Source organism: Ursus arctos, unplaced genomic scaffold (assembly GCF_023065955.2).
Source record: "Ursus arctos isolate Adak ecotype North America unplaced genomic scaffold, UrsArc2.0 scaffold_26, whole genome shotgun sequence".
NCBI classification, from domain to species: Eukaryota; Metazoa; Chordata; class Mammalia; order Carnivora; family Ursidae; genus Ursus; species Ursus arctos.
In genome coordinates this window covers 646,126-667,566 of record NW_026622941.1, presented here as the reverse complement: position 1 = coordinate 667,566, position 21,441 = coordinate 646,126, and the positions used below count along the sequence as shown (strand labels likewise).

The window sequence follows — 21,441 nt, the reverse complement described above, 5'->3', positions numbered from 1 at the left end:
CAATATTACCTTGATCCCCAAACCAGGCAAAGACCCCATCAAAAAGGAGAATTACAGACCGATTTCCCTAATGAATATGGATGCCAAAATCCTCAACAAGATCCTGGCTAATAGAATCCAACAGTACATTAAAAGGTATATCCATCATGACCAAGTGCGATTCATCCCTGAGATGCAAGGGTGGTTCAACATTTGCAAATTGATCAGGGTCTTAGATTTTATCCAGAAAGAAAAATTCAGAAATCATATGATTCTCTCAATAGATGCAGAAAAAGCATTTGACAAAATACAACAGCATCCTCTCCTGATTAAAACCCTTCAGAGTGTAGGGGTAGAGGATACATTCCTCAATCTCATAAAAACCATCTATTAAAAGCCTACAGCAAATATCATTCTCAATTTGGAAAAGCTGGAAGCCTCTCCCTTAAGATCAGGAACACGACAAGGATGCCCACTCTCACCACTATTATTCAACATAGTACTAGAAGTCCTTGCAACAGCAGTCAGACAACAAGAAGGGGTAAAAGGTATCCACATTGGCAAAGAAGAAGTCAAAATCTCTCCACAGATGACATGATACTCTATATGGAAAACCCAAAAGAATTCACTCCCAAACTATTAGAAGTTATAGAGCAATTCAGTAATTGGCAGGACACAAAATCAATGCTCAGAAATCAGTTGCATTTCTATACATGAATAACGAGACCGAAGAAAGAGAAATTAGGGAATCCATCCCATTTACAATAGCATCAAAAACCATACGTTACCTTGGAATTAACCAGAGACGTAAAGGACCTATATTCTAGAAACTACAAATCACTCTTGAAAGACATTGAGGAAGACTCAAAAAGATGGGAAAATATTCCATGCTCATGGATTGGAAGATTTAACATAGTTAAAATGTCCATGCTACCCAGAGCAATCTACACTTTCAGTGCTATCCCAATCAAAATACCGATGACATTTTTCAAAGAACTGCAACAAATAGTCCTGAAATTTGTATGGACCCAGAAAAGGCCCCGAATCGCCAAGGGACTGTTGAAAAGGAAAAACAAAGCTGGGGGCATCACAATGCTGGATTTCGAGCTGTACTACAAAGCTGTGATCACAAAGACAGCATGGTACTGGCACAAAAACAGACACATAGACCAATGGAACAGAATAGAGAACCCAGAAATGGACCCTCGGCTCTTTGGGCAACTAATCTTTGACAAAGCAGGAAAAAACATCCAGTGGAAAAAAGACAGCCTCTTCAATAAATGGTGCTGGGAAAATTGGACAGCTACATGCAAAAGAATGAAACTTGACCACTCTGTCACACCATACACAAAGATAAACTCCAAATGGATGAAAGACCTCGATGTGAGACAGGAATCCATCAAAATCCTAGAGGAGAACAGAGGCAGCACTCTCTACGACATTGGCCAAAGCAACCTTTTTCATGACACATCTCCAAAGGCAAGAGAAACAAAAGATAAAATGAACTTGTGGGACTTCATCAAGATAAAAAGCTTCTGCACAGCCAAGGAAACAGTCAAAAAAACTAAGAGGCAGCCCATGGAATGGGAGAATATATTTGCAAATGACGCTACAGATAAAAGACTGGTATCCAAGATCTACAAAGAACTTCTCAAACTCAATACACGAGAAACAAATAAATCAAAAAATGGGCAGAAGATATGAACAGACACTTTTCCAATGAAGACATACAAATGGCTAACAGACACATGAAAAAGTTTTCAACATCATTAGCCATCAGGAAAATTCAAATCAAAACCACACTAAGATTCCACCTTAAGCCAGTTAGAATGGCAAAAATTAACAAGGCAAGAAACAACAATTGCTGGAGAGGATGTGGAGAAAGGGGATCCCTCCTACATTGTTGGTGGGAATGCAAGTTGGTACAGCCACTCTGGAAAACAGTGTGGAGGTCCCTTAAAAAGTTAAAAATTGAGCTACCCTATGATCCAGCCATTGCATTACTGGGTATTTACCCCAAAGATACAGACGTAGTGACGAGAAGGGCCATATGCACCCCAGTGTTCATAGCAGCTCTGTCCACAATAGCTAAATCGTGGAAGGAGCCGAGATGCCTTGCAACAGATTAAGAAGTTCTGGTCCATATATACAATGGAATATTACTCAGCTATCAGAAAGAACGAGTTCTCAACATTTGCTGCAACATGTACGGGACTGGAGGAGATAATGCTAAGTGAAATAAGTCAAGCAGAGAAAGACAATTATATGATTTCTCTCATCTATGGAACATAAGAACTAGGAAGATCAGTAGGGGAAGAAAGGGATAAAGAAAGGGAGGGTAATCAGAAGGGGGAATGAAGCATGAGAGACTATGGACTCTGAGAAACAAACTGAGGGCTTCAGAGGGAGGGGGTGGGGGAATGGGATAGACTGGTGATGGGTAGTAAGGAGGGCACGTATTACATGGTGCACTGGGTGTTATACGCAACTAATGAATCATCGAACTTTACATCAGAAACCATGGATGTACTGTACAGTGACTAACGTAATAAAAAAACATTAAAAAAAAAGCTAGTTATAACTTCTGAAAGTGCTGGATTCCATTGTTTTAAGACTCAGGTGTTTAGACTCTATGGACATGTACCATAATAGACTTCCAGGGCTTCCAACCAAGTAGTTGTGTTGATAGTGATTAACGTATAAATGGTTAGCGCACTTGAAGTAGAAATTGTATCTGGACCAACATTTTGCTTTGGGGCGAAGATTCCGGGAATTAATTTTATGAAACACATGTGGTTTTTATTTATTCATTTATTTGTGAGAGAGAGGGAGCACAAGCAAGTGTGGGGAGCGGTGGTGGGGGAGGGAGAGAGACAAGTAGACTCTGCACTGAGTGTGGAGCCCAACTAAGGGCTTGATCTCAGGACCCTGAAATCACCATCTGAGCTGAAACCAAGAGTTGGACTGAGCCAACTGACTGAGCCACTGAGGCACCCCAGAAACGTAGGTGTTTTTTTTTTTTTTTAAGATTTTATTTATTTATTTGACAGAGATAGAGACAGCCAGCGAGAGAGGGAACACAGGCAGGGGGAGTGGGAGAGGAAGAAGCAGGCTCATAGTGGAGGAGCCTGATGTGGGGCTTGATCCCATAACGCCGGGATCACGCCCTGAGCCGAAGGCAGACGCCCAAGGACTGCACCACTCAGGCGCCCCACATATGTGGTTTTTATACTTTAACCTCCTAGAATTCCATAGATGCCAAAACTGGATATTAAGACTTAGTAGATTAGAGCAAGATAATGTTTTACTATTCCAGCCTAGGAAACACCAGGAGTGTTACATGATAGCACTGGTTCACCCTACCTCTAACTGCCATGGGGTAATATGAGGAGCCCACCTGATGGCATTTTATGTAGTGGGTTGTACTGCATCTGAGGGACCCAGTACTAAGGGCTTAGCACCTTTTGTAGCAAAACAGTAAGCAAATCAGTGACCCTGTTTGAAAGAGTAAGCAGTCACTTTGTGGTCATTTTGACCTACCAAATTGCCTTCATTACTAGTTATAAAAATGGCTTAGAGTCAGAGGATTGTTAGGCCTTCAGTTTGTCATTCTCAGCAAGGACATATAGGGATCCTTGCGATCCATTACAGGCCGTTGCTCCCAACAGTCTACCCTTCAAAATTAGATGCAGAGATATTCATCGACATCCATTCAGTTTGTCTCGTACGACACTTGATTAAGGCGATTATAAACAGAATCCCAATTAGCAGGATGAAACCATTCTGCAGTGTTGATCTCAGCCATCTGCCTCAGGATCCCAGATTCTGCTAAGTGAGTAAGTCCCAGAGGGGACTAGTAGGTATTTTCAGATAACCACTTAGTTTCCTTTCCTTAGCATGTATGGATTGTTCCACCTAACCAGTAGTATTAATCCAACTCAATAGGAGGTGTTGGCAACCATACAAACTCCTCTCTGTTCAGCCAGAATATGGTCCAAAGCCAGTCTTGTACCCAGTATAATCCATGCAAGGGCATTTAGACAGATCTGCTGATGTGCTGTAGGGCTTGTGACATCTCATTGCTGTGGTAGCTAAAGTTAAGGATAGGTTACTGATTATTTGTGGGGCATGACCTCCATTATCAGGGAACAATACTTGCTCTGCTGTATGGAACCAGGAGTCAGTTTATCCCTGGGTAGGTCCCCAGTTTTCTTTACCTGGGGACCTAAAAAGAAGAATGCAGTCCAAGGAGCATTGTCATTGACTCTCAGGAACATTATCCATGGCAGGGTGAGCAAGCAGTAGGCCTTGTAATTTTAGATTTAGTTATTAAGAAACATTTTTAAGTCTGCAGTGGAAAGTAATTTCCAAAGCTGATTATTTAGTAATAGTGGTTGAAGGTGGCTCTTCCTATTGAGAAAAGTTTCAGTCTCATTCTTGAGCTCAATTGCAGCAAAACACTTGCACTGCTTAGCATTGAACTGGTGATAGGGTATGTTAAGATATTCAGCTTCTGGGGTACCTGGGTGGCTCAGTCGATTAAGCATCTGCCTTTGGCTCAGGTCATGATCCCTGGATCTTGGGATCGATCCCCGCATCAGGCTGCTTGCTCAGCAGGGAGCCTGCTTCTCCCTCTCCATCTGCCTGCTGCTCCCCCTACTTGTGCTCTCTCTGTCTGTCAAATAAATAAATAAAATCTTTAAAAAAAAAGATATTCAGCTTTTTTTTTTTTCTTTAAGATTTTATTTATTTGACAGAGGGAAAGAGAAAGAGCACAAGCATGGGGAGTGGCAGCAGAGGGAGAAGCAGGCTCCCGGCTGAACAGGGAGCCCGACTCGGGACTTGATCCCAGGAACTTGGGAGTATGACTGGAGTCAAACTTAACCGATTGAGCCACCCAGGTGCCCCCCTTCTATTTCTGACAAAAATTCATGGAACTGATGGTAATTAAGTCCATGACAGCAAATGAAGTTCACTGTTGAAACTCCTGGTTCCTGGGGCACCTGGGTGACTCAGTTGGTTAAGCGTTTGCTTTTGGGGGGCGCCTGGGTGGCTCAGTTGTTAAGCGCTGCCTTCGGCTCAGGGCATGGTCCCAGAGTCCTGGGATCGAGTCCCACATCAGGCTTCTCCGCTGGGAGCCTGCTTCTTCCTCTCCCACTCCCCCTGCTTGTGTTCCTTCTCTCGCTGGCTGCCTCTCTCTCTGTCAAATAAATAAATAAAATCTTAAAAAAAAAAAAAAAAAGCATTTGCTTTTGGCCCAGGTCATGATTGATTCCAGGGTCCTGGGATCGAGCTCCACATTGGGCTCCCTTTGCAGCAGGGGGTCTGCTCCCTCTCCCTCTGCCCCTCCTCCCTACTTGTATTCTCTCTCTCTCAAATAAATAAATAAAATCTTAAAACAACAACAACAACAAAACTCCTGCTTCTTTATCATGAGATAGATTCAGATATTTTCCAGAGTACGTGCTGATGAATACTTATGTGAATAACCATAAGTTTTGAATACTTTACATTTTCACAATCTCTGTCAAGCTAATTTTGTCAAACAAGAAGCCTTTTTATGTTGCACACGTATTTTGCCATTATTGGTAACACATCTTAGCAGATTCCACTTTGGGTTGTAGTGAATTAGTGTTCTCTCAATTTTTTGGAAAATATTCTCACCCATAATTATTCTGTGTAGGCATGCCAGCTCTTCAGTCACTTCAAACTCGGCGTGCACTTCTTGAATAAACAACAGCTGAGTAGTTTCAGACACCTGTCAGTGCATTAAGAGCCAAAGAAAACCACTCAAAATTGTTTGCCTTGTATTTCAATTGACTATTGATATTGTTCCCATTGTCTTCAACTCGTTGAGCAAATATTCTCTCCAAAAGACTAATAATCTTTAACTTTTATTTTTTTATGACACATCTCGTTAGCTGCTTTAGCTGAACACAATTTAATTAACTTGACATTAGTAAATGGCTTTCCTTGCTTGACTGACAGCTAAGCCATGTAGAAACTTACTTTGGTTGCAGCCTCATTTTCATTTTTTATTTTTATGAAGAAATTCTATGATAAGTTCCATTTTAAATTTTCTAATTTTTCTGACTTGCTTTCCTCTAAGTTGGGAATATTCTGATGAGTCTGGTAATATCAGTGTATATCGTGTACTTCTGGCATAGCTATAATGTCATTGCATAGTAAGTATAATGCTTTGCCATCTAATTTGATAACAAAATAACCCTTAAAAGCAGGATATTCGAAGTCCACGTTTTAATTTTTTTTCTTATTTTGACATGATGGGTATACACAGGTAGATAAAAGTTGAAGTATAGCTGTATGGATGGCCACTGAAATGCCGTGTGGTTATAATTGTGCCACCGCACTATGCAATGCGCTATGCAACAGTGTGAAGCTGTGAGGACACCACACACAGACTCTGTCGCAACCATCCATTTCTGCCATTGCAGCACAAAGCAACCATAGATAATACATGAGTGAGTGAGTGTGGCTATATTCCAGTTAAATTTTATTTATGGGGACTAGATTTCCTATAATTTTTATGTCATGAAATATTAATCTTTTTATTTTTTTCAATCATTTAAAAATGTAAAAATCATTCTTGGCTCGTGGGCTGTAGAAAAACATGCAGCAGGCCAGATGTGGCCCATGGGTTATAGTTTGCTGACACCTGATATCAGTGTGGGGAACCTTATTTTTCTCATTATTATTGAGGAGGACAATCCATTTATGCACAAAACTAAATGCTGTTATTGTTTATATTAAACCCAGTTCTATGTCCTTGTCACTTCCATTCTTTAATCATATTTCTTTTTTTATTAAAATGCTTTTAATATATATGAAAGTATTTAGAAAAGTAAAAAAATAGAAGAAAGTAAGAAGAAAAATTCTGTAATCCAGTATTTAAAATGATGAAATGTTAACATTTTTTTCCATTTGTATAGGAACATATAAATTTGAATTTATGGTTTATAAAAATGAGGTGGTACGTATGCCATTTGGTAATATTTAAAAATTTTTTGGTAACATTTTAAAAACTAACAACATATTTAGGGGCGCCTGGGTGGCTCACTCAGTTAAGCCTCTGCCTTAGGCTCAGGTCATGATTTTGGGGTCCGGGGATCCAGCCCCATGTCGGGCTCTCGACTCAGCAGAAAGTCTCCTTCTCCCTCTCACTCTGCCTCTGTGCTCTCCCTCTCTCTCCCTCTCTCTCAAATAAAGAAATAAAATCTTAAAAAAAACCCCACAAAATAAATAAATAATTTTAAAAAATTGACAACATGTTTGAACATCTGCCTAGGTCAATGAATAAATGTCTGTAGTCTCCTGCGTTAGGACATTTAGGGTATTCATCAGCCTTTTTTGGAATGGGCACATGAGAATCCTTTAATGAGCTCACAAATTCCTTAAAAGTTTTCCTTTTCAGTTTCCGGTTTCATTTACTTTTCCAAAACCTTCTTCTGATTAGTTGTAGCCTGATGGGTTTGGAAAAGTGCTGTGTAATAGAACTTTGTGCAGTGATGAATGTGTTGTGTACCTGTTCCGTCCAGTATTGTAGTCACAGGTCACAGCAGATAGTTGAATACTCGAAATATGACTAGTGGCAGTAAGGAGCTGAATTTTTAACTTTATTTAATTTCTATTTAAACTTTAAAAAGCTGCATGCAGCTAGTGACTAGTGCATTATTAGACACCCAGGTCTAGAAGTCAGGTTTTTGTTTTCCCCTCTAAGCCGGCCCCTGTATTTATAATAATTTGTTCACAATACCACCAGCTACCCAGGCTTGAAACATAGAAGTCATTCTTTAGCTCTTTTTTCTGCTTCCTGCCCTCTTTCTTTCTTTTTCTTTTTCTTCTTTTAGTAATCTCTACACCCAACCTGGGGCTTGAACTCGCAACTCTGGAAATCAAGAGTCACATGCTGTACCGACTGAGCCAGTCAGGGGCCCCTCTTGCCCCCTTTCTTTGTTAGTTGTTACTAACTGTCCCAATTTTGTGACATTCTCCCATTATCCTACAGGTCCTGCCTCAAATTATTGCAAATGTCTCCTAATTTTTCTCCCTTACTTTATGTCTTCTCCATCATGCATTTTGCATGCTACAAGCATATTGAGCTTCCTAACATTGCCTCTTACATTAGAAACCCACAGTTATTCCCTACCCCTAAGGCTACTTTACAAAACTTTCATTGGTTTCTGTGATCTGGTCCCAGTACCTATTGCATCTGATGTCTCTTACTGTTTTGTATTTTGTTTTATTTTATTTTTATTTTTATCTTTAATTTTTAGAGAGAGCTTGGGAGCCAAGGGGGAGGAGAGACAGAGGGAATCTTAAGCAGGGGAAGAGAGAATTTTAAGCAGGCTCCCTGCCCGGAGCAGCACAGAGCTGACACAGGGCTCGATCTCACGAACCTGAGATCATGACCTTAGCCAAAATCAAGAGTTGGACACTTAAAACGACTGAGCCACCCAGACCCTCCTACTGTTTTGTATTTTAAACAAGCCATGCTTATTACTCAAACTGAGCTGCTCTAGGATGGTACATTCCTGTGATAGCAATTACTAATGTTCATCCATATCTAAGTCTTATCTCCTTGCTGGGAGCATGAGAAAATTGCATTTAGGGAAGGCCAGGTGACGGGTCCTAGCCAATGAAATATGAGTGGTGTGATTTGTGTCCCTTCTAGGCTGTGGCATTTAAGAAGAAAGACTGACTTCTTAGAGGGAAAAATTAGGTTCTTACTGCTATCTTTGCTACTTTACTACCCTATTTGTTATCTAAAATGTGATGTAGAGCTCATTCTCCTGCCAAATAGGATCTGTGGTAGCATCCATCCATTGGTGTGATGTGGGTAGGGTTTGGTTTCAAGTTCATGAAGCAGTAAGCAGGAGAAGGAGAGATTAAGGGAGGTGACCCAATTCATGACACAAGATTTTTGTCACATTGAATGTTTTTCATTTTTTCCTGAGTCATGTGCTGATTATAGACTTTTCCATAAATAGTCAACTCTACACTTTTCCAGAGCTAGCCAACTCTTCCAGACAGTGTTAGTTTGTGCTGAATATAGTCAACCCTGTTCTGGATTATATACTCTGACTGGTAGAAGTCTTGCTGACTTACATATTTGATGTCAAATAACTTCTGTTATGCACAATTTTACATTGATTACTATAGAGCACCTTGCTGCTGAAGTAATTAATATGGACTTACTAATAAGACATTTCTTTCTTAGTTAGAAAGGGGAATAAGTTCATCTGTTAGTAATGTGACTGTCAAACACATGCAGCTGTGCTACTGGTTTGTTACTCACTCAACCATTAAGCAGTCACTCCCCATGTTCCCCTCTTCCCTCAGCCCTAGGCAGCCACTGTTCTACTTTCTGTCTCTATGAATTTAACTCTTCTAGGCACCTCATTTGAGTGGAATCAAACAGTATTTGTTCTTTTGGGTCTGACTTATTTCACTTAGCATAATGTCTTTAGGGTTCATTCATGCTATAGCATGTATCAGAATTTCATTCCTTTTTTTTTTTTTTTTTTTAAGTAATCTCTGTGCCCAACATGGGGCTTGAACTCATGACCCTGAGATTAAGAGTCACGTGCTCTACCGACTGAGCCAGGCAGGTGCCCTCATTCCTTTTTTAAGGCTGAATAATATTCTAATGTATGCATATCGCACATTTTGCTTATCCATTCATCTGCTGGTGGACATTTGGGTTATTTCTCCCTTTTAGCTATTGTGAATAATGCTGCTATAACTATTGGTGTTATAAACATCTGTTTGAGTCTCTGCTTTCAGTTCTTGTGGGTCTATACTCAGGTGTAGATTTGCTGGATCACATGGTAATTCTATGTTTAATTTTTTTGAAGAACTGCCTTACCTTTTTTCCATAGTAGCTGCATCATTTTATATTCCCATCAGTAATACACAAGGGTTCCAATTTCTCTACATCCTCACCAATACTTGTTCTCTGTTTTTTATAATGGGTGTGAAGTGTGGTGTCTCATTGTGGCAGCTCATTTCTTTTATTGCTGAATAATATTCCATTGTATGGAAGTACCATAGTTCGTTTCTCCATTCACCTATTGAAGAACATCTTGATTGCTTCAAAGTGTTGGCAATTATGAATAAAGTTGTTTTAAAAATTCATGGGCCAGTTTTTATGTAGATAGAAGTCTTCATCTCATTTGGGTAAATACCAAGGAGCGTGATTGCTAGATCATATGGTAAGAGTATCTTTAGTTTTGTAACAGACTACCAAGCTGTCTTCCATAGTGGTTGTATCATTTTGGGTTTCTACCAGCAATGTGGGGGGGGGGGGGGAAGAGTTCCAGTTTCTCTGTATCTTTGCCAAACTTGCTATCATTGCTTTTCTGGAGGCTGTGTGGTAGTATCTCCCTATGGTTTTTTTGTTTTTGGTTTTTTTTAAAGATTTTATTTATTTATTTGACAGAGAGAGTGAGAGAGCATAGGCAGGGGGAACAGTAGAGGGAGAGGGAGAAGCAGGCTCCCTGCTAAGCAGGGAGCCTGACGTGGGGCTCGATCCCAGGACCCTGGGATCATGACCTGAGCTGAAGGCAGACGCTTAACCATCTGAGTCACCCAGGTGCCCCCTCCCTGTGGTTTTAATTTGCATTTCCCTAATGGCTAATGATGTTGAACATCTTTTCATATGCTTATTGGTCATTTGTATATCTTTGGAGAAATGTCTATTCTTATCCTTTGCCCTTTTTTGATTGGGTTATTTGTCTTTCTCTTGTTGAGTTACAAGAATTATTTATTTTTATATTTTTTTAAGCTTTTATATGTTTTATTTGACAGAGCTCAAGCTCGAGCACAAGCTGGGGGAGCCGTAGGCAGAGGGAGTGGGAGAATCAGGCTCCCTGCTGAGCAGGGAGCTGGACACAGGGCACCATCCCTGGACTCTGGGATTGTGACCTGAGCCAAAGGCAGGTGCTTGACCGATTGAGGCACCCAGGCACCCCTGAGAATTCTTCATATATTTTAGATACCAGACCCTATCAGATACATGATTTCAGATACTCTCTTCCATTCTGTTGTTTGTGTTGGTAATGTACTTTGATATACAAGCGTTTTTAATTTTTTAAAATTTTATTTATTTGACAGAGAGAGAGCACGAGGAGGGGGAGGGTCAGAGGGAGAAGCAGACTCCCCACTGAGCAGGGTGCCCTGTGCGGAACTTGATCCCAGGACTCCAGGATCATGACGCAAGCTGAAGGCAGTCACTTAACTGGCTGAGCCTTGCAGGCGCCCGAAACATTTTTAATTTTTATGAAGTCCAGTTTATCTGTGTTTTCTTTGATTTCTTATGTTTTTGGTGTCATATCTAAGAAGCCATTACTTAGTCCAGAGTCACACACATTTTCACCTATGTTTCCTTTTAAGAGTTTTATAGTTTTAGCTTTTAAATTTAGATCTTTTTTAGGGGTGCCTGGCTGGCTTGGTTGGCGGAGTGTGCAACTCTTGATCTCGGGGTTGTGGGTTCAAGTCCTGTGTTGGGTGTAGAGATTACTAAAAAAAAAAAATCTTAAAAAAATTTTAGATCTTTGATCCATTTTGAACTAATTTTTGTAAATATTTTGAAGTAGGCATATATAGATTCATTATTTTGCATGGTAATGTGCAGTTATCCAAGCACCATTTGTTGAAAAGTTTCTTCATTTCCCTGTTGAATGGTCTTGGTTCCCTTCTCAAAAATCAATTGACCTTAGGGGCACCTGCGTGTTTCAGTTGGTTGAAGTGACTGCCTTCAGCTCGGGTCATGATCCTGGAGTCCCAGAATCGAGTCCGGTGTCAGGCTCCCTGCATAGCAGGGAGTCTGCTTCTCCCTCTGACTCTCCCACCTCTCATGCTCTCTCTCTCTGTCTCTCAAATAAATAAACAAAATGTTTTAAAAAAATCAATTAACCTTAAGTATGTGGATTTATTTCTGGCCTCTCAATTAGATTCCATTGGTCTGTCGGTCTGTCTTTATTCCATAACTATACAATCTTGATTATTATAGCTTTGTGGTAAGTGTTGAAATTATAAAGTTTGGGGCACCTGGGTGGCACAGTCGTTAAGCATCTGCCTTCGGCTCAGGGCGTGATCCCAGGGTCCTGGGATCAAGCCCCACATCAGGCTCCTCTGCTAGGAGCCTGCTGCTTCCTCTCCCACTCCCCCTGCTTGTGTTCCCTCTCTCGCTGGCTGTCTCTCTCTGTCAAATACATAAATAAAATCTTTTAAAAAAAAACTAAAGTTTGAGTCCTTTTACTTTGTTCTTCTTTTTCCAAATCGCTTTGACTACTTTGTGTCTCTTGCAATTCTGTATGAATTTTAGGATTGTCCTCTCCATTTCTGGGAAAAAAGGCAGTTGGAATTTTTTTTTCAAGTTATCTCTCCACCCAAAGTGGGGTTCGAACTTAAAACCCTAAGGTCAAGAGTTGCATGCTCCATGGCCTGAGCCAGCCAGGTGCCCTGCGGTTGGAATTTTGATGGGGATTGCATTGAATCTGTAGATCAATTTGGAGAGTGTTGCCATCTCAAATCAACTTTTTGAGACAGATTCTTATAACCCCATCTCAGATTTTGATTCAGAGTTCATTATTACTAGAGATGTGTACTGTTTCATTCTTTTCTCAGCTTTTCTATCAGGAACAGATATTTGATCCTGAAACCAGTCTTAGAGTGGGTGCGTGATGAAATTTCCCTGCATTCTTCTCCTTCAGTCTGTCCTCTCTCAAACCTGTCTCCCCGTGTGCAGGATACCTTGGGATGTGGGGACTCTGGAACCTGAAAACTATCATTGTAATTGGCTATTTTGTACTTTTATTTTTTAAACCTTCATAATTGAAGTATTTTTATGTACAGTGAGTTAGCATGGGTTTAGTTGGATTTCTGCAGTTAAGGTAGGTCTCTTGGATGACCCATTCAAGGAAGTTCACTTAATCCAGCTTAATGAAGCCTCCATACTTCGCATACTGACAGAAACACTGGGGCACATATTGAGGCCGGATTTCCGGATCTGACCGCGCAGGTTTGAGCAGATGCGGCAAGAATGAGAACCCTGGCTGAATTTCCTGGGATGGCTCCAGTAGTGCTGCTGGTGACCCATCTTGCTGTCTCGGATGCAATGAGCCAAAAGACTATTTTGTACTTTTAAAAATCTGTCTACTGTGGTATCATTTGGAGTATTTGTTTTTGCTGTTGAGGAAATAATTGAACCATGTGGTTTGTTTGTTTAGTAGATGTTTTTGATTATAACTATTTGGGTTTTCTTATTTTTTAAGTCTTTATTTATGTATTTGAGAGAGAGAGAGAGAGAGAGAGCATGAACAGGGGAGTGGGGAGGAGAGGCAGAGGGAGAAGCAGACTCCCTGCTGACCTGGGAGCCCATTGCGGGGCTGGATCCCAGGACCCTGAGATCATAATCTGAGCCAAAGGCAAATGCTTAACTGACTGAGCCACCCAGGTGCACCTTATTTGGGTTTTTTAGAGCAGTATTTGTCAAGACTAACTGCCTGAATGCTTATTTTAAAAAGATGATGGGGGGGGTGCTTGGGTGGCTCAGTCAGTTGGGCGTCTGCCTTCCTCTTGGGTCATGATCCTGGGGTCCTGGGATCCAGCCCCACATCGGGCTCCCTGCTTGGCAGGGAGTCTGCTTCTCTCTCTCCCTCTGCCCCTCCCCATGCTCATGCTCTCTCTCTCTCACTCGCTCTCTCCCTCAAATAAATAAATAAAATCTTTAAAAAAAAGATCATGGGTGCGCCTGGCTGGCTCAGTCGGTAGAGCATGCGACTCCATCTTCCGGTTGTAAGTTCCTGCCCCACGATTGGGTGTCGAGATTACTTAAAAAAAAAATTTTTTTTTTAATCTTTAAAAAAAAAAATCATGGAGCCCTACCCCAGACCTTTTAAAGCAGATGCCCCATGATGGGGTTTGAGAATCTATTTTTTTATTATATTTGCTCAGTAATTTTAATGTGTATTCAATTTGGAGACCCATAGATTTAGAAAGTATTTTGCTCTGCCCATACAACTATTCTAAACTTGTTGATCTGCTATTCACTTTGAAAGCCTAGAGTATATTTCAGGGCTGGAATATGATGATTGCTGACTCTCGCGACTCTTGGTTTGACACTGAAGTGGGTGGGATTTGGTGTGCTAAAGTCTGTTTATCTTTGAAACATTTTTCTCTGGGTTGATAGTGGAGGATTTATGCTGCATTGGTGCTACTGGGTAGTTCTTCGCTTTTGAAATTCTGGGTTGGGGGGGTTGATTAATTGAAAATCACCGAATCTGTCTGTGTCATTGGTTAGCTAAATAAATAGCCTTTTGTGTCCTGACAGCAGTAGCCTTTTTCTGGTTTGGGTTTTCCACATGGCTTATTATCCAGTATGACAGCTTGTCGTGTGTAATCAGTATCACATTAGTCTCATGAGAATAGACACTCCTTTAATCAGCTGCTTTTTGTTAATCTTGTGGCTGAGGCATATGGTAACCAAGACATTATTGTCATTTACTTTGTGGCATCGTGGTAGTATTGGTGGTGGGGTGATTGGGTGTGTGGGTGTGTGTATGTTTTAAGTATGTAGATTTTCCAAAAACAGATGGCAGATAAAACATTCATGTATTGCTTATTTTTCACTGTACATAAAAAATTATCATGTTTTAGAATTCAGTAATAATTTCACTTTTCAGAACATCTACTTTCTTAAAGATTTTTAAGTAATCGCTATACCTAACATGGGGCTCAAACTCACAACCCCAAGATCACGAGCTACATACTCTATGGACTGAGCCAGCCAGGTGCCCCCAGAAGATCTACTTTTTAATCTTGTTTTTATATGATTTATTTGAGCCTGGGCAAATCATTTCAACTTCTGTAAGTCCCATTTCTTCATATAATGAGGAGAATGGACTAGATGGCCTTTATTTTACAGATCCTCCCAAATCTAAAATTCAGTGATTCAGGCATTGACTAAAACTCCCATAAGCATGGAGATAATAGTTGAGGTCTTATTCTTTCTATTCCTCTTTTATAATATTCTCCATCACAATTCTATCACCATAAGTAGTCTAGTTAGTGTTCTGTGTATGTGGTTGGTCTGTACTCTTATCGTCTTATGTAAAATGACTTCTCATTTTTTGTCATTTGAGCTAGCCTCAAAATATACTGATAACTTTTTAAAAATTCCTGTAATTTATAAATAACTTTACTTTTGTTGGTTTTCTTTGTTCTTTTTCGTTTTCCCCGTGAGTGCCCTCTCTCCCCAGCAGTGTCGTCGTTTCGTGTGTATCTATACAGTGTAGTCATTTGGGTCTTCAGCATAGTGACGGTGACAGCTATCGATGTCAAGTATTTGACCTTTTTAGTCCGTGCTTAACAAAAGTCTAGGACAAAGGGAGTATCTCAAATAGTTTATAATGTAGTCAGAATGATGATAAACCATAAAATCATTGAATAGTATAAGACAGGATATACGTCAGTGTTCAACTGTGTGGCGGAGAAGGAATGATATGAATGTTCAAATGGCAGTGATACAGTAGTGGTCAGTGAAGAAGATACCGTGGAGTAGTAGAGAGGCTTAAATTGGTCCTCGAAGGAGTGGACAGAATTTGAGGAATCAGGAAAAGAAAGGGCAGTCCAGGTTAGGTAAAAATGTAGTTATAATATGTCCTTTTTATTAGTGAAGAAGTTGGCAGTGAGTTCATACTGGGCAGGAATACCAATGAATTTTTTAAAAATTCCTTACCACATATAATTTAATGTGGCTTGTAATAATACATAATGGAAAAATCTAAATGAATTAATTAAATAAGACTTCTAATAAATAAAATCAGAGTAGGGAAACTATACATTTCCATAGTGGGAATAATAGATTACAGATGCGTAGTCTCTTATGTCCCATATGGTAATACTAACATCAAGCAGTGTATTTGGTTCTGAGGCAAAAGCCAAAACCAAGTGAAGGTATACTTAGTTCCAGATTTTTTTTTCCATAACTAGAAGCTATACTATTTTCTTTTAAGTGGAACATTATTCTTTAAAAGATATTTTTTTCACTTAGAGCTTTATTATGTAGGGCACAGAGAAATGTTGTGAATATCAAACACAGTATTAACTTTCAAAACACTGTCTCTTAATGTGATTCGCGATAAAAGCTAAGGAAGTGGCACCAAAGTGCAGCCCAGTTAAAACAACTAGTTAACACTATATGGGGACCTATATTATATGCATGTACTTCTCTGATGATTCAGTTTACTATGAGGATATAATCTAGAATGCAGGGGAGTGGGAGGATTACCTCTCATGTCAGACTAAAAAACAGATTTGGGGCGCCGGGGTGGCTGAGTTGGTTGAACGGCTGACTTCATTTTGGCTCAAGTTGTGAGATTGAGCCCTGTGTGGGGTTCTGCCCTCAGTGGGGAGTCTGCTTGAGATTTTCTCTCTACCTCTGCCCCTCCCCACCTCAAATAAATAAGTAAATCTTTATAAGAAAAAAAGATTCAACAGGTTATATCCTCTAGCAAGATTCTGAAATGTTTAGGTGCTCTACATTTCCAATTAAGGGCAAGTCAAGAACAAACTAGCAGATGTTACGTTTGGAATGTTTTTACGGAACTTAAAAGGCTAACCCAAACTTTCAGCATGGTTTTTATCCTGTTTCTGTCTTGGAAGTATGATTGAAGGATTATCAGCAGGTAAAAAAAAAAAGATTTCTCTTAAAAACACTTTCATTCGGGGCACCTGGGTGGGTCAGTCGGTTAAGCACTGCCTTCAGCTCAGGTCACGATCCCGGATCCAGTCCGGCGGGGAGCCTGCTTATCCCTCTGCCTGCCATTCCCCCTGCTTGTGCTCTCTCTGTCTGTCTTTCTGACAAATAAATAAAATCTTAAAAACAAAAACAAACCCCACTTACATTCACTGTAATTCATGACAATGATTGATCAAAATTCTTATGTTGTTGGATATAAGAGATTATTTTAGCCTGGAAGAAGTTTGAAGGCAAGTCTTTTAGAGACCAGTCACACCTGGAAACAGAAAACCATGGAACTTCTTGTATTCAGGAAGGTAGCTTCTTAGTAAAACTTCTCAGATGAATTTATTATGAAATGTGCCTTCACATTTTAAAAACTTAACTTTCCTTCTGAATGTTTGAATGTAAATTAATTGAACTCTGTTGGATATGTGCTCAAGGGGAAAAAAGATTGGTTTAGATCAATGGATATTAAGCCATATACAATATAATATAACCCTTTTTCATACTACTTGGCATTATGTAGACTGTCAGAAGGTTGGTCCTGCTGGTCCAAACTCTTATAGTACTGAACACAGATTCTGTATAAGCATCATTGATTAGAAATCTATGATGAACTGATTCTGTTCACAGAGACAAGATTTGTGGAAAGATCACTGTCAAATAGTAACAACATTTTAGGGACTCAAAAGGATTGGTGAGTGGGAGCTACTGTCTGTTGAGCTCATTTTTGATGTAGAGGGACTTTATCTCATTAGCCTTGACAATATCCTTTTGAGGTAGATTTTATTTACCATTTTACATAAGAGGAAAGGCTCAAGAAGATTATTTTCCTAAGGTCACATGTAGTGACGAGCTGGAATGCTTGACTCCAAAGTTTATCTTCCACTTCGTTGATCCACCTTCCAGAAAGCCAGAGGGGAGAGAGATAATTTCACTGAAAGAAATAAAATTGACCTTAAATTAATTTCCCAGTCTGTGTTTGCCTTGTTTTAATAATGTCATAGTATGTTCCGGGGGTCACTTTACCTAGTATAGTTGTATTAATCAGTGCTGTTGCAGAGCCATCTAAAAGTTTATAAATTATTTCTAAAAGGAAAACCTGTTAGGGGCGCCTAGGTGGTGCAGTTGGTTGAGCACATGACTTAATTTTGGAGCAGGTCAGAGCAGGTCATGATCTCAGGGATGTGGGATCGAGCCCTGTGTTGGGCTCTGAACTCAGCTCAGTCTGCTTGTCCCTCTCCCTCTGCTCCTCCCCTCGCTCTCACTGTCTCTCTCTCTCTCTCTCAAATAAATACAATCTTAAAAAAAATAAAAGGAAAGGAAAACCTATTATGATTACAGACAGTACTTGAGATTTATTAAGAGTCTAGCTCTAAGCAGAATAAGCCAGTCTCCAAAGACAAATACTGTATGATTCTACTTACATAAAGTACTTGAAGTAGTCAAATTGGAGAGACAGAAAGTAGAATGGAGGTTGCCAGGTGCTGGGGGGGGGGGGGTGGTGCGGGGAAGGAAGGAATGGGAGTTATTGTTTAATGGGTGTGTGGAGTTTCAGTTTTTCAAGATGGAGAAAGTTCTTGGGATGCCTGGGTGGCTCATCAGTTAAGTGTCCAACTCTTGATTTCGGCTCAGGTCATGATCTTAGAGTCTGGGATTGAGCTTTGTGTCAGGCTCAGTGTTTAGTGGAGAGTCTGCCTGGGGATTCCATCCCTCTCCCTTTCCCCCTCCCCCCGAGCTTGTTCCCTCCCTCCCTCTCTCTCCCAAATACATAATTATAAAAAATAAATCCTTAAAAAAACAGATGTAGAAAGTTGTAGAGATGGATGGTAGTGATGGTAGCACAACATTGTGAATGTAGGTAATACAGCTGAACTACACACTTAAAAATAGTTAAGATGGAAAATTTATGTTGCATGTATTTTACCACAATTAAAAAAATTAGGGGGGAACCTATCTTTAAAGATGACTTTTCTGCTTAGGAAAATTTATGAAGATTACGTTCTTCATAGGATGCATTGTCTCCAAATTTTGCGTACTAAATTATGTTTGTTTTATATAATGTTTAAAAGTTTTTATGTACGTAATTTCATGTAAGGTATTGATGTAGGCAGAAATGATAAATGAAATGTCATTAAGCAAATATATTAATCATGACATTGAAGAGATCCTTTTTGTTGTACTTCAGGTAGAAATACCTAAGGACCTTTATTTTTTTCACAAAAAAATTATTTTAAGTTTTATTTTGGTTAGTCTCAGCTCAGAAGGAAAGTGTTTTATAGTACTCAACTTTAAATTTGAAAACTAATAAAAAAAATCTGTGAAATGTTGAAATATGCAACCTTTTGTTTTTCAAAGGTATTTTTAAAGACTTAGGGATGCTATAATTATCAACTTTCTTGTTCTGGGGGCGCCTGGCTGACTCAGTTGGTAGAACATGGGACTTGATCTTGGGGTTGTAAATTCGAGTCCCATGTTGGGTGTATAGATTATTTAAAAATAAAATAAAATATTTTATTTTATTTTATTTATTTGACAGAGAGACAGCGAGAGAGGGAACACAAGCGAGGGGAGTGGGAGAGGGAGAAGCAGGCTTCCTGCCAATCAGGGAGCCCGATGCGGGGCTTGATCCCAAGACTCTGGGATCATGACCTGAGCCGAAGGCAGACACTTAATGGCTGAGCCACCCAGGTGCCCCTAAAAATAAAATCTTTAAAAAATCAAGTTTCTTGATCCAAATTAATAAGCTCATCTTTAATTCAGGATTTACTTGCTTGCAAAAAATCAAAACATGCAAGTGGCAAATCCATCTCTTTCTAAAACTTATCGGTGGTAGAAAACAGTGATATAAACAGTAGAAAAAGCACTGGAAATGGTCTGTAAATATATTCTGAATGTGAGAAGTGTGGGGTGTCATATTTGGATTCAGTGTTTTAGATGAAATGTTGAGGCAGGAGAAATTAGTAGATTTTAAAGCGTGTTGTCTTCATATTCTCCTTCAGAGCTCTTCCTCTTTGTTCTCCATTCTGTGCCACACACCAAGACCTTCCTTTCCTTTAACTACATGGTAATAGCTTGTGGCCAGTATTTTTGGTATACTCACAGTTCTCTTAAGTTGGAGGTTATAAATCTTTTGAGGATAATAGGTCTTCTCTTGAGCTGCAGTTTGCATGAAGATGTGAAGGTAAGGGACCATGAATATCAGTTTTCAAAGATATTTATCACTTACTGAGACAACATTATAGGTTCCTTTTTCTATTATTATGTTAAAAATGTTTCTGAGATACTTGCTTCCTAGCTTCCCAACCAGAAGATGAGGAGGGCACAGCCTGGATTAATGATTTTTTTTTAAAGATTTTATTTATTTGAGAGAGAGAGCGTGTGCATGCATGTGCATGAATGGAGGGGAAGGGTAGAGGGAGAGGGAGAAGCAGACTCCCCACTGAGCTGGAAGCCCGACTTGGGGCTCAATACCAGGACTCTGGGACCATGACTTGAGCCAAAGGCAGACACCCAAGCCACTGAGCCACCCAGGCGCCCCTGGATTAATGATTTTATATTCACACTGACCCGAGTTTGATTCACAGCTCCTCCATCGTGGTGGTCTAACCTACCCAAGCCTCAACTTCCTCATCTTTCAGTATGTCTGAGCCTGGTAGCCTTGATAAAATGAGTTTTGATTTGTATTTTCTGACTTAAATAGTTAGAATACTACCCATATTCTAATGGCTTCTCTCTCTCTCTCATAGCTTCACAACCTCTGGATCAAGAAGTTTTATTAAAAGTTAAAAGTGAAATTGAAGAAGAGCTAGAATCTCTGGACAAAGAAATTTCTGAAGGTCTGTTTATTCTTATTTTCCTAGTTATTTAGTAGACTTAGTTTGGTGTGGTTTACTATTGGTTTAATATTTTACAGTAGAGCATTCTCAACATCACACAGCTTCATTGGTATAGGATTGATTAGAAGGGTGAAACTAGAAGGTACCTTTTTTCTTTCCTGGGGGATAGCTTTATAAATGTTTCTAAACCATACCTGACAGCCTTTTCCTGGAGTTAAGTAATAGACTAAACAATCATATTAAGGTACTTTCCATTTAATGTCATTTGATTTATATTGGTGTTTTTTAAATTAATAACAACATTAAAGGGGAAAATGTAAGTAAGTTGCTTCCATTTTTGCATGTATGTTGCTATAGATAGTTGTAAGAGTAATATACATGTAATTTTGTGGTGGGTGGGTGCTAGCTGCTTGCTTTACTGGCATTCTATGCCCTGTATCCTGTTCGTACCTTGGAACAACAATGATTCTGCCTGTTCTTCCCCCAGTTAGAGCATGGCAGTACAACATGGAGTAAGGAAGCAGTTAAAAAGTTGGTAGTTTGAGCTGAGGAGAGAGAAGCTGTGATTGCTTCTTTCATTTGCAACCTTTTATACTTGTATCACCTTCATAGTTTTAAACTTTATCTATGGGGTGCCTGGGTGGCTCAGCTGGTTAGGGGTCTGTCTGTGGCTTGGGTCATGGTCTCCAAGTCCTGGGATCAAGCCCTGCATCCGGCTTCCTGCTTGGCGGGGAGTCTGCTTCTCTCTCTCTCACTCTGCCCCACCCCATGGTTATTCTCTCTCTCTTTCTCTCAAATAAATAAATAAAATCTTTAAAAATAAAATAAAGTTTATCCATGTGCAGGAATATTGAGTTT

The 21,441-nt window shown here is 39.8% G+C and overlaps 1 protein-coding gene and 1 pseudogene across 2 annotated transcripts in view; one reads left to right on the top strand and one right to left on the bottom strand.

Annotated features, from left to right (window-relative positions):
• The window catches only part of BCL2L13 (BCL2 like 13), an 89,090-nt gene that overhangs the window by 17,369 nt on the left and 50,280 nt on the right, over positions 1–21,441 (top strand). For both annotated transcript variants that reach the window (XM_026502774.4, XM_026502775.4), the window contains exon 3: positions 20,494–20,583. In XM_026502774.4, the coding sequence (XP_026358559.3) occupies positions 20,494–20,583 (90 nt within the window). The remainder of the gene's footprint in view (positions 1–20,493; positions 20,584–21,441) is intronic.
• Positions 12,930–13,099, bottom strand: LOC123001224 (40S ribosomal protein S29-like; annotated as a pseudogene).